At 37.3% G+C, this 11,053-nt stretch overlaps 3 protein-coding genes across 3 annotated transcripts in view; 2 read left to right on the top strand and 1 right to left on the bottom strand.

The window, feature by feature from the left end:
• DG1 (Tetratricopeptide repeat (TPR)-like superfamily protein) lies at window positions 1–5,069 on the top strand. The gene is made up of 9 exons (XM_059600126.2): window positions 1–618; window positions 701–892; window positions 1,033–1,114; window positions 1,213–1,401; window positions 1,505–1,618; window positions 2,024–2,117; window positions 2,194–2,351; window positions 3,299–3,736; window positions 4,021–5,069. The coding sequence occupies exons 1-9, from the start codon at window positions 44–46 to the stop codon at window positions 4,846–4,848; spliced, it is 2,670 nt and encodes an 889-aa protein (XP_059456109.2). The 5' UTR covers window positions 1–43; the 3' UTR covers window positions 4,849–5,069.
• A 1,206-nt stretch (window positions 5,070–6,275) lies between these two features.
• Window positions 6,276–7,055, top strand: LOC132188280 (uncharacterized). Its single transcript, XM_059602701.2, has one exon. It carries the CDS (start codon window positions 6,359–6,361, stop codon window positions 6,866–6,868), a length of 510 nt encoding a protein of 169 aa, XP_059458684.2. The 5' UTR covers window positions 6,276–6,358; the 3' UTR covers window positions 6,869–7,055.
• Window positions 7,056–9,623: 2,568 nt separating this feature from the next.
• Window positions 9,624–11,053, bottom strand: part of TRB2 (Homeodomain-like/winged-helix DNA-binding family protein) — a gene marked incomplete in the record, with an annotated part of 4,630 nt that continues 3,200 nt past the window's right edge. Inside the window, 2 exon segments of the mRNA XM_088517734.1 lie at window positions 9,624–10,057; window positions 10,882–11,053. Of these exon segments, the coding sequence (XP_088373860.1) occupies window position 10,057; window positions 10,882–11,053 (173 nt within the window).

Genomic DNA, 11,053 nt, shown 5'->3' with positions numbered 1-11,053 from the left:
TTAAAGGGCTGGTCCTATCAGTTACTCTACTCCCGCTTCCACCATGGAAGTCGTACAAGGCCCCCCTCTACTTCCCGCTCCCAAATTCGAACCAGACACAGAGAAAATCAAATGGAGGCTCATCCAGAAGGGCGTGCACAACCCAACCCCCAAAATCATCCACACCCTCCGCAAGAAACAAATCCAGAAACACAACCGCAAACTGAAGCGCCTTGCCCAACCATCCCAGGCTCCATCACTCTCCGGGTCCCAGAATCCGGCCCTCTCGGAAGAGTCTCACTTCCAGACCATCAAGCAAGAGTACAAGCAGTTCACCAAGGTGGTAGAGGGTGTGAAGAATAGTGCTTTGATGGTGGGGAAGCCATGGGAGAGGCTGGAGAGAGCTGAGCTCAGAGAGATTGCGAGTGAGAGTAGGGAGTACAGTGGAGAGAAGCTCAAGAGGGAGAAACTGAGGGAACTGGGGGAAATGTTTGAGGAGCGAAAGCGCGAGGCTTTGCAGTGGGTTTTGGACGATGATGTGCTCGTGAAGGAAGAGTGGTTGGATGGTGAAAAGACCAATTGGGACCCGGCAAAGCGGCGGCGCAGCGAGGCCGAGGTGGTTCGGTTTCTTGTTGATAGGTTTGTGTTTGAATCCCTTGTGAATTGGGTTTCTTTAAATTTAATTTAATTTTTTTGGGTAATGAGTGAATTCGTGGTGTAGGCTAAGTGCTCGGGAGATTTCTAAGAGGGACTGGAAGTTTACGAGGATGATGAAACAGTCGGGATTGCAGTTCACTGAGGTTCAGTTGCTTAAGATTGTCGGAGGGCTTGGGGATAAGAGACAGTGGAAGCAAGCCTTGTCTGTTGTGGAATGGGTGTACAATGATAAGGAACAAAGACGTTATAAGAGCAGGTATTTTTTTGTGGGGTTTAATGCTTTCATGTGCAAAGAATTAAAACTGTGTTAGAATTGTAATTCTGTCATTGTTGCAGGAAAAATTGGTTGAGCTCATAAGTTTTTCTTCCTATTAAGAAATTTCATTCTCTTTGTAGGTTTGTTTACACGAAACTCTTGGCAGTCCTTGGAAAGGCTCGGAGGCCCCAGGAAGCAATTTCCATTTTCAATCTGATGCGTGTAATAATCATCAACTTTGATATTTTTATTCATTGAGGTTTCCTTTTGAATGTTTATTTGATGTTACTGGATGGAATCTTACTCTTTAAGTGATTCAGGGAGATTTCTATTTATATCCAGATATGGCTGCATATCACAGCATTGCCGTTACGCTTGGTCAAGCTGGTCTTGTGAAAGAACTGATAAGCACTATGGAATGCATGAGACAGAAACCTTCTAAAAGAATAAAAAATGCACGGAAGAACTGGGACCCAAGCCTTGAACCTGATATGGTTATATATAATGCAGTAAGGGATAACGGGATAACTATGTCACTGACTTCAAATTCCTGACGTACATTAATCTGCTCAATGATAAAATAACTTGATCTCTTCTGAATTTGTTTTCTAGGTCTTGAATGCTTGTGTTTCATCACACCAGTGGAAGGGCGTATCTTGGGTATTTGAGCAGTTGAGAACGAGTGGTCTGAAACCTAATGGAGCAACCTATGGACTTGCAATGGAGGTAACTATGAATCATGGCATGCATTGGCATGAAATATTTCAAGCATGGACTGGAAACCTACGTTATAGAGCAATACAATTTGTTACATATCATGATTGATCTGTTGGGTATAACAATTGATTTGTAATGTAAAATTGCTATTGCGCCTTTGCAGTTGTGTGATATCCAGAGGAACCTAGACTTTTATCGATATATATGATGATTTGGTGTTGCGGTTATTCTATAGACATTATAATACTAGTTTAAGATTAGATTTTAGTTCTTTAGAGGCTGCTTTTAACTTGTAGTGAAATTGAGGTTGGTGTAATGAGTCATCTGAAAAGGAGAAGTGTCACACATGCCAGATATTGTTTGTCCTCAAAATTATATATGTATTCAAGTCTTACAGGAGGTGCTTGTTGAAAGGTAATGCTGAAATCTGGAAAGTATGACCTTGTCCATGAGTACTTCAGGAAGATGAAGAAAAGTGGGGAAGCTCCAAAAGCTCTTACTTACCGAGGTGATTTTAGCTATCCCTTTTCTGTAATTGGTTTTGGTGTTTGGTGACTCATACATCTTTGACATCTGACTTCCAGTTCTTGTTAGAGCTTTTTGGGAGGAAGGTAAAGTTAATGAAGCTGTGGAAGTAGTCAGGGATATGGAAAAAAGGGGAATTGTTGGAACAGCCAGTGTATATTATGAGCTAGCATGCTGCCTTTGCAACAATGGGAGGTGGCAAGATGCTACGGGAGAGGTAAGTTTTTGTGTCTGTGGACTTTGTTGTGACTGGATTTAATCTGTCTGTTTTAATCGTTTCATGTATGTTTCTAGATATAACTCATTTGACTATTATATTGCATAGTCTTTGCTAGCATTCCTTTTTCTTCTTCATCTGATTTCTACCTTGATCAGATGGGAAACTATATTTTTGTGAGATAAGGTAGGATAAAGGGCATTTATTCAGGCTGTGTTCTTATACTTTGGTCAAGTTGGTTTATTGCAATACCATTTTCATATTGGTGTTTAAATATATCAAAATCAAATCATTTCATTTCAAATTTAACGCTGGTTGTCTTGCCTGATCCATCTATATTGGTCACGGCCGCTGTCAGCCATCCTCCCCAATGCTTACACCATCACAGCTGCTGTTAATTTTTTAACAATTCTAATCCTAAAGTGTTCCTTTGAACTTTTGAAGTTTGTGTGCCACTTTTTGTTTACTGTTTTTCACTGGATTCTCCTTTTGAAATAACTTTTTTCTTCCTTTTTTAACTTGCTAGGAAATTGGGAAAAGGGGTAAATTTTATATTACTCATCCTTTTGCAAATCGTGATGAAAGCTTCAGCACTCCACACCACAATTATATTATCAATTCTATAATTTTTCTCTCTTCTTAGGAGGATACAAAAGGCAATTTGTACCTTCTTAGCAAGTTTCCCAGAATGTGGCATGAGATATGAAACTGTGCTATAGATCCTTGCATTTAAAACATAATTCAAATGACTTTTGTTATTTAAAGATCATTTGTAATAGCATGAATATACCTTTGTTTGATAGATGATATACGTTGATGGTCACATGCTTATTACTTGTGCTGGACCTAGATAAAATGAAATGTAATGTTGTGACATTTGTCAAAAGCAGTCTTTCTTGGCCTCTTAGATATCAGAAAGTTCATTTTTCTGTAAACAATGCCTGCAGGTTGATAAGATGAAAAGACTATCTCATGCTAAACCTTTGGAGGTTACCTTTACCGGCATGATAATGTCTTCCATGGACGGTGGGCATATTGCTGATTGCATATCTATCTTTGAACACATGAAAGCCCTTTGTGTGCCTAACATTGGGACCATAAATACCATGCTGAAAGTTTATGGCCGGAGTGACATGTTTTCTAAAGCTAAAGAGTTGTTTGAAGATGTTAAGAGACCTAATTCCGATTCTTACACTTCCCAAAATGGTGGTGGTATTGCACTTATCCCAGATGAGTACACATTTAGCTCAATGCTTGAAGCATCGGCTAGTGCACTGCAATGGGAATACTTTGAGTATGTGTATCGGGAGATGGCTCTCTCTGGGTACCAGCTGGATCAAAGTAAACATGCATCACTACTTGTGGAAGCATCAAAAGCTGGGAAGGTAAATCATGTCTGTAAATTTTTCTTATTCTTCCTATTTTCTCCATCTTAAATCTGCTGAAGCTTTCAATCCATTTTACCATGTTTGTTATATTGGAACTCTAGTTGTTCTTTGGTAAAACTCAAATCATCTAGGAAGTGACCATACTACAATAACTAAAAGACTAGATTTTCTCTTTTCTTTTAAATGTTATTTGTCATCTGTTCTTATTACCTGATTTTATTATATAAGTTCAGATATGGATATATAATTAAATAATTTGGCATCTGTCATTTTTACTGAAGTGGTATCTGCTTGAGCATGCGTTTGACACTATTTTGGAAGCTGGAGAAGTTCCTCATCCTTTGTTCTTCAGCGAAATGGTTGTTCAAGCTACAGCTCAACATAGTTATGAGAGAGCCGTCACCTTTGTCAACACCATGGCTCTTGCCCCATTTCAAGTCAGTGAAAGACAGTGGACAGACCTTTTTTCAAGTAACAGAGACAGGATTAGTAAGGATAATTTGGTTAAACTGTTGGACGCTCTTGATAATTGTGAGGTAGCATCGGAGGCCACTGTCTTAAACTTGTTAAGATCATTGCACTCTCTCTGTGGTTCTGGCACATCAGGAGCCGTCTCAAGTTCCATTTTATCGAGTAGTGGAACCTCGGAGAAACCATCCTTGGATGGTTGTAACAGGGGATTTGATGGTTATACTACAGCCAATATGCCAAACTATTCTGGAAATATCATGGATGGAGACCCTAACATTGGCGGGGACCCTCTTGTTAAAGATAGTGATGTCAAATTAGATATACTATCGGTTAATCATGCTAGCACCGATGCTGATTCAGAGACAATTTCTAGCTCACCAAATCAAGGTTTCACCACAGGAAAGGGATTTGCCGATGATAATGTAGAATCTGGTACGGATCATCTGGCTAACAAGCTCGCAACTTTTGTATTAAATGGAAACTCAAATAATCTTGATGAGATGGAAATTGAAATGCCGATGAATGGAGTGGATTCTCCCGGATGTGAGATTCCCACGGCATATGAAATACTTGAAACTTGGAAGGAAAACAGGAAGAAGGATGGGATACTCTTCCCCTTTCAATTTGGCCGGAGATAAATGCAAGTTCTCTTTTCAGCTTTTTATCATAACTTTGTTATGATAGGAGCTATCATAACTTTGTTAACAGGTCAATTCAGCTGATTTTTTGTTCATAGGTTTGTATACTTTTATTTATTATCAGGACAAGTTAGAAACCATCAGCTATGGTTTGTAAAATGTAGTGGAAAACTGTATCTTAAGTTAATGTTCAAATTTCTAGAAAGAAACAATTCCCTGTATATTCTTTCACTATCACTCTGAAGCAGCTTTTATAGGATAAAACTAAGGGTTTATTTGGAATTGCGTTTGAGAAGTTTAAAAATGTTTTTAATACTCAAAAAATTTGTTTGAAGAAAAAGTATTCGTTTGGTAAAAAAAATTAAAAGCGCTTTTAAGGGTTTAAAAGGCTTAAAAGTGGATAAAAACACTTTTGACAAAAGCTTAAAAAATGAAGTTTTTGCTCGAAAGTTCTGTTTGACTTAAAGTTCTATTTTTCAAACGCAATTTCAAACAGGCTCTAAGAAAGAAGTACATAAATCTCTCTTTTTTTTCTTTTTCTTTTTGGTGGTCTGTTGAATTATCAATTAGAGGAAAGTCCACATACTCCCCTCAAATTATCATCCAATTGACAATGTTTCCCTAATGCTAGCAAAAAGATAAAATTGTCCACGAAATTTTTTTAAAACTTAAAACGGAAATTTTTATTTTTATTTTTTAAAAATTTTGTTTTAGAAAACGAAAATTGTTAATTTTCTTAAACGAAAATTGTTAATTTTTTATAAAAGAAATTTTCATTTAAAAAAATTATAAAACAAAACAAAAAATTTCAATTTTTATAACCAAAAAAAAAAATCGAAATTTTTAAAATTTGTTTCTTATAAAAAGGATTTTTTTAATTTAAAATTTTCCACCCTTTGGATTTTTTTTTTTTTTTTAGTTTTAGTTTTAAGTTTTTTTTAGAAGTTTTAGTATTTTTTGTTTTTATTTTGATAATGGTAGTTTCGTCATCGGAAAAACATTGATAATGTTTTGGTAATTTGGATGAGACATTGTCATAATTGAAAGTTTGTAGGGACAATATTAATTGGATGGTAGTTTGAAGGGAGTATGTGAACCTAAATTAAAGTCATCATATATTCATATCCCAACTCTTTAGATACACTTGCATAAAGATGAGTTAATGAAAATTTGTTTGAGCAAGATGGACAATTTTATAAACACTCTTGAAACTTTGTCCGGGAAAGATTAACTTTATGTAATTTACAAATGATATCTGAACAAAGTTTATTTCACTAGAAAATAAAATTAAGAATCCATAACACTACCTAGTAATGAAGCTATGTAAATACACTAACAAAGTTAAACAAATACATAAAAAAACATTGCAAGAGTAGATAAACAAACTATATGAAATTCCTATATTGCCCTCACCTTCATATTTCCTTCCTGTCAGAGCTCAAGAAGAACCTCTCTCTGTAAACCCCCAAAACCCTGAACTCTAAAGACCCAAACCCTAAATTCCCCTAAAATGACCTCCATAACTACAAAAATCCCCTCCAAGTCCCTAACCAGGCTCCTCACCCTCGCTCCAAGACCACCGTTCCGCACTCTCTGCACAGCCGCCGAGACTCGCGCCCAGAAGCTCGAGCGAATCGCCGACGAGCTCTTGGACCTCACCAAGCTCGAACGCTACGACTACGCGATCCTCTCGAGGCTCAAGATGGGCCTCAACAAATACGGGGACGCGGTATCCGGGCTCGGCTCATCACCCGCAGCCGCCGGATCCGGGTCCGGGTCGGCCGACGAGGCCAAAGCTGCCGATAAAACCGCGTTCGATATCAAGCTTGAGAAGTTCGACGCGGCGGCGAAGATCAAGATCATCAAGGAGGTAAGGACGTTCACGGATTTGGGACTGAAGGAGGCTAAGGATTTGGTGGAGAAAGCGCCTGTGGTGTTGAAGAAGGGTCTCACCAAAGAGGAGGCCGATACGATCGTCGTAAAGTTCAAGGATTTGGGTGCTACTGTGGTATTGGAATGAACTTTTTTCTTTTTTAATTTTTTTTTTGAACTTTTTTTAAATGTAGAATAATGGTTGTTTAGATTAATGGGGAATGAGAATTTTTGTTTATTGGAAATGGGTTTCTGTTATTGCGACTGGAAAGCGAAACTTGGGTGCTTTTGTATGATCCCAGTTTTAATGAGAAGTGATTCTGTTCAGGCATCAAATTTGTGTTCTTGTCCTGCTATATTGAATATTTTTTTAATGTAGAATAGGGATTGTTTAGAATAATAAGAAATGAGAAATTTTGATAATTGAGATTGGGTTTCTGGTATTGGGCTGGAAAAGGCCGAATTTAGGTGCATTTGTGATCCCAGTTTTGATGGAATTATGTTAAGATTTGTGTTCTCTTGCTTCATTGGAAGTGAGACTGTGTTCTTCATTTGCCTAGACATAACACAAATATTCTTCATTTGGTACGTTCAAAGGTTGTCTTGCCCAAAGCCCCAAAATCTAGGTTGATATGTTGGTGACCTATTGACCCATGGAAGTTTTATGCATGATCATTGTGGTAAATTGTGTGCATGACAGTTTCTTCTTCTAGCAGATACAATTCCATTCAAGCATGTTTGAGGCTTTGTGTCTTCATCTTAAAGCAAATTGAACTTTATCCTCTCATTTCTTTGAGAGATGGGTTGGATTCATGCATAGATGAAAAGGTTGCTTGCTTTTTTTGTTGGTTAAGAAAAAAGCAAGGTTGGTGTTTATGGCTTAAAGATAGGGAAGCTCACGGGCTTATAATTTAAGGGTACCATTTGGTACGCAATTTGCACTTGTTTTCACAGCCTTAATTAACTCGGAGAAGAGAAAGAAATAAGAATTTTTAAGAGTTTACACACTGTTGATAGGCTAGGAAATGTTGGTGTTGACTGTTGAGGCATTTAGTTCTTTGGGATGTGAATCTTTAGCTGCTTGTATTTGTAAGTTTCACTGCTAGCTTGTGGTGCCACATCAACATGATGGAGGAAGTAGGACAAAGGTACATCACCTCTTTTTTTCCCTTCCTTGATAGTTGATAGTCAGAAATGCATAATAATTCAAGATATAATAACTCAAAATATGACTTGTTTTCCTGAACCATATTTATATTCATAAAAACCAGGCAATGCGAAGGAAGAAGTATAGAAAAGTAGAGAGTTTTTGCTTCTCAAAAGAGTGCTTTTTTCATTCTACTTACACAATGAATGAAACTGGCGAATTTTAAAGCTCACGTGGTAAAGGATTAGGAAGGGTTTGGAGTTTAATCCTTTATCGTTGACCCAAAAAAATGGAGATTGTGCATGGGTTTGGAGAAAGATTCTTCATTTAGGAGGCATTATTGGATCTTGATTGGAATTTAAAGTGGGGGCAAGGGATGCATTTATCTCTGGCATGATAATTTGACCCTGCAGCAGCAGGACCACTTTATCTGAGATATGGAGAGGGAGCTTTATATGATTCAGCAAGCTCTATGCAAGCTAAAGAGTCTCTACTCTAGTGTGCTACACAAAGGTATATGGATATGGCCTCAAGCTAGATATGAGGACCTGGAAGAAATTCAAAGCAGGCTGCATGAAGTTACATTCAATAGTGAAGATTCAGCTGTTTGGAATGCTCCAAAACTGGTAAATTTACATGTCCAGAAACATGGGAAGAGATCAGAAGAAAATTGCTTCAAGATAATTGGTGGAAGCTAATCTTGTTTAACAGAGCTATTCCTAAACATTCTTTTATTAGTTGGCTTGCTTTAGAAATAGAGACTCTACAGGAGGTATTGGTGAGTACCGAGTACTTCTGTACCTTGTGCAAGCTTCATAACAGAGAATGCTCCTTTGTTAAGCAGAATATGGAAGAATATTTTGAGTGAAGATTTGATCAAAAGATATACAGAGGAATGGACTGATGAGCAGCTCAATTAGATAGAATTCTTTGAAGGGTAAGAGTGATTTTCTTTGATCTAATAGAACACAATTATTTGTATGCCGACCATTGATCAATAAGAGTAAATTTCTTTGATCTGATAACATTTTTTTTTTCTCCCGATGAAGCAGCTTGGTAGATTTTATAAAGGCAAAAATGACAAATTTTGAAGAGGGGGCTGCCGTCATAGCCATAGGAGGAATACGACAGCGGCGGTACAGACAAGTGTTTTTCTTTTATCGTCTTTCTAGTTTCAACTAAATGTGCTTCATTTCAATTAAATAAACATTTCTAGGCTGTCAAAAATTGATAGAAGTTTTAATAAAGAGACAGCGAGTGAACAGTGATAGTGGTGTGAAATTAAAGGCTTTTCGTTTTTTCTAAAAGACATTTTACCACTTGGCTACTGCCTTTAATTTTAATATTTTTAGCCTTGATATATATATATATATATTCTAGTTATATGTAACTCTTGTATACTTTCTGTATTGGATGGCACATTTACATTTTTTTAATAAATTCACAATTATTTGTAAAAAAATTATTTCTAGGCTGTCTCTCAACAAGATGTCCATGTGACCTCTATAGTACACACCATTTTCTCTGATGTCTTTCTTATAAGTTAAGAGGAAATTCCATTACCTACAAACAAAAAAAGATAAAGGAGGAAGAAATTTCATTAAAAAAGCACAACTCTTGCTCAAAGGATACATGATAATTTTTTAGACTGAATTGAAGAAAATTTCCTCCACTTAATTTGAAAAAAAAACTCTGCCATGTGCCCCATGTACCTTTGAAAGGAAACATAAATGAGATTGTGTACACCAAACAGTAGTGGACAAACACAAGGCTTTCATTTGGTAAGCCATAAACACAAAGCTTTCGAGGCACATAGCCACAGCTTGGAACATGTTTCTCATCTTCATTCACTTTTCCATTGGCTAAAATGCCAGTCACAACGACATCTAAATATATATCTACCTACGCACCTGAAGTCCCTATATGTATTTTCTTTAAGTTATCTTTTACTCTTCAGACTCTAGTTCTAAAAATTGAAAATTCTATAAGCTCCTAACAAAATGATCCCCGAAATAGCAAAAGACAGCTCACAGATCAATCTCCCATCTCCCAGATTTACAAGCCTAGCCATATATACAGTTATAGACATATCGGCAGCACACAGCTGCACCAGTATGATGCTCAGCCCAATGCACAGTTCATATTCAATGATCTGGATACCCATATGTGAAGTTCATACCATCTGAAAATCTGCAAAGATACAACTAGGATTAAAAACCATAAAGGACACTAATGGGACTAAATTGTTATCAGGTATAAGAATATGGCAGCACTAGATATAGGTTTGCCAGAATTAATCTTCTTATAGGTCAACATGAGCCTTTTTATGATACCATGATAAACATCCAATTCAAAATTAATGGATTTCTTGGCAATTTACTTGAGAAATAATTTCTATTTCGAGGTTATTAAAATCAAACACTAGTCACTGATTTTGATTTTGATTTTATTGAGGGGGGGGGGGGGGGGGGGAGGGGGGGAGGGGACGACAGGGGATATTAACATTCTCCACAAAAATTTTAGGAAGTAATGAACAAAATAGAGTGGTGCAAAAAACTATATATATATATATATATAAGAGTAGAGAGAAGCATATGCTTTGGGTTTTGAAAATATGGAGCAGATGAGCATCAATTAATGAACCAACAAATCGAGATGGGTGGCATCATCCCTTGGAAACAGTGGAATAAACTGCCATTGACCAGTGGTGCATTGCATATGTAGAGGATTGTATAAGTATTTTCATGGAGTAATGCAATAATAAAGACATCCGACATGTAAACCACCGGATTTGCATGTAGGTGTCTGTCCAAAATACTAGCTAAGCTCTCAGAAGTCAACTAAAGAGGAAGTCCTAAGTTTTACAAGGATGGAAAAAATAGCATATTTCCCAGCCTCAGCTTTTTGACAGGATGCAATGCAGCATCCTAACCATAATATCCCAAGACTCAGGATGCCGGCACAGTTAAGTTAAAGGGCAAACATAAAAGAAACTTGAAGAGAGAACACTTTACCAAGCGCGAAGTGTTCCACATTTCAATGCGCTCATTGCTGCTTTGGCAAAAACCTGAGCTGCTTCTGCTTCAGCTTCAGCTGCTTCTGCTTCCCTTGCTGCCTTTTCAGCTTCAGCGATAGCTGCTTCTGCATCTGCAACTGCTTGTGCAGCAGCAGCTGCAGCCTCTTGTG

Source organism: Corylus avellana, chromosome 6, assembly GCF_965113065.1.
Source record: "Corylus avellana chromosome 6, dhCorAvel1.hap1.2, whole genome shotgun sequence".
NCBI classification, from domain to species: Eukaryota; Viridiplantae; Streptophyta; class Magnoliopsida; order Fagales; family Betulaceae; genus Corylus; species Corylus avellana.
Note: the sequence above shows the minus strand (reverse complement) of the source record. Positions and strands in the feature narration are given on the sequence as shown.

Excerpts from the sequence above, each read along its gene's own strand:
- DG1 (XM_059600126.2), top strand. The coding sequence starts at position 44 with ATGGAAGTCGTACAAGGCCCCCCTCTACTTCCCGCTCCCAAATTCGAA. Across the intron at positions 619-700 it reads GTTCGGTTTCTTGTTGATAG|GCTAAGTGCTCGGGAGATTT; the intron begins GTTTGTGTTTGA and ends TTCGTGGTGTAG. Across the intron at positions 1,115-1,212 it reads CCATTTTCAATCTGATGCGT|GGAGATTTCTATTTATATCC; the intron begins GTAATAATCATC and ends TAAGTGATTCAG.
- LOC132188280 (XM_059602701.2), top strand. The coding sequence starts at position 6,359 with ATGACCTCCATAACTACAAAAATCCCCTCCAAGTCCCTAACCAGGCTC.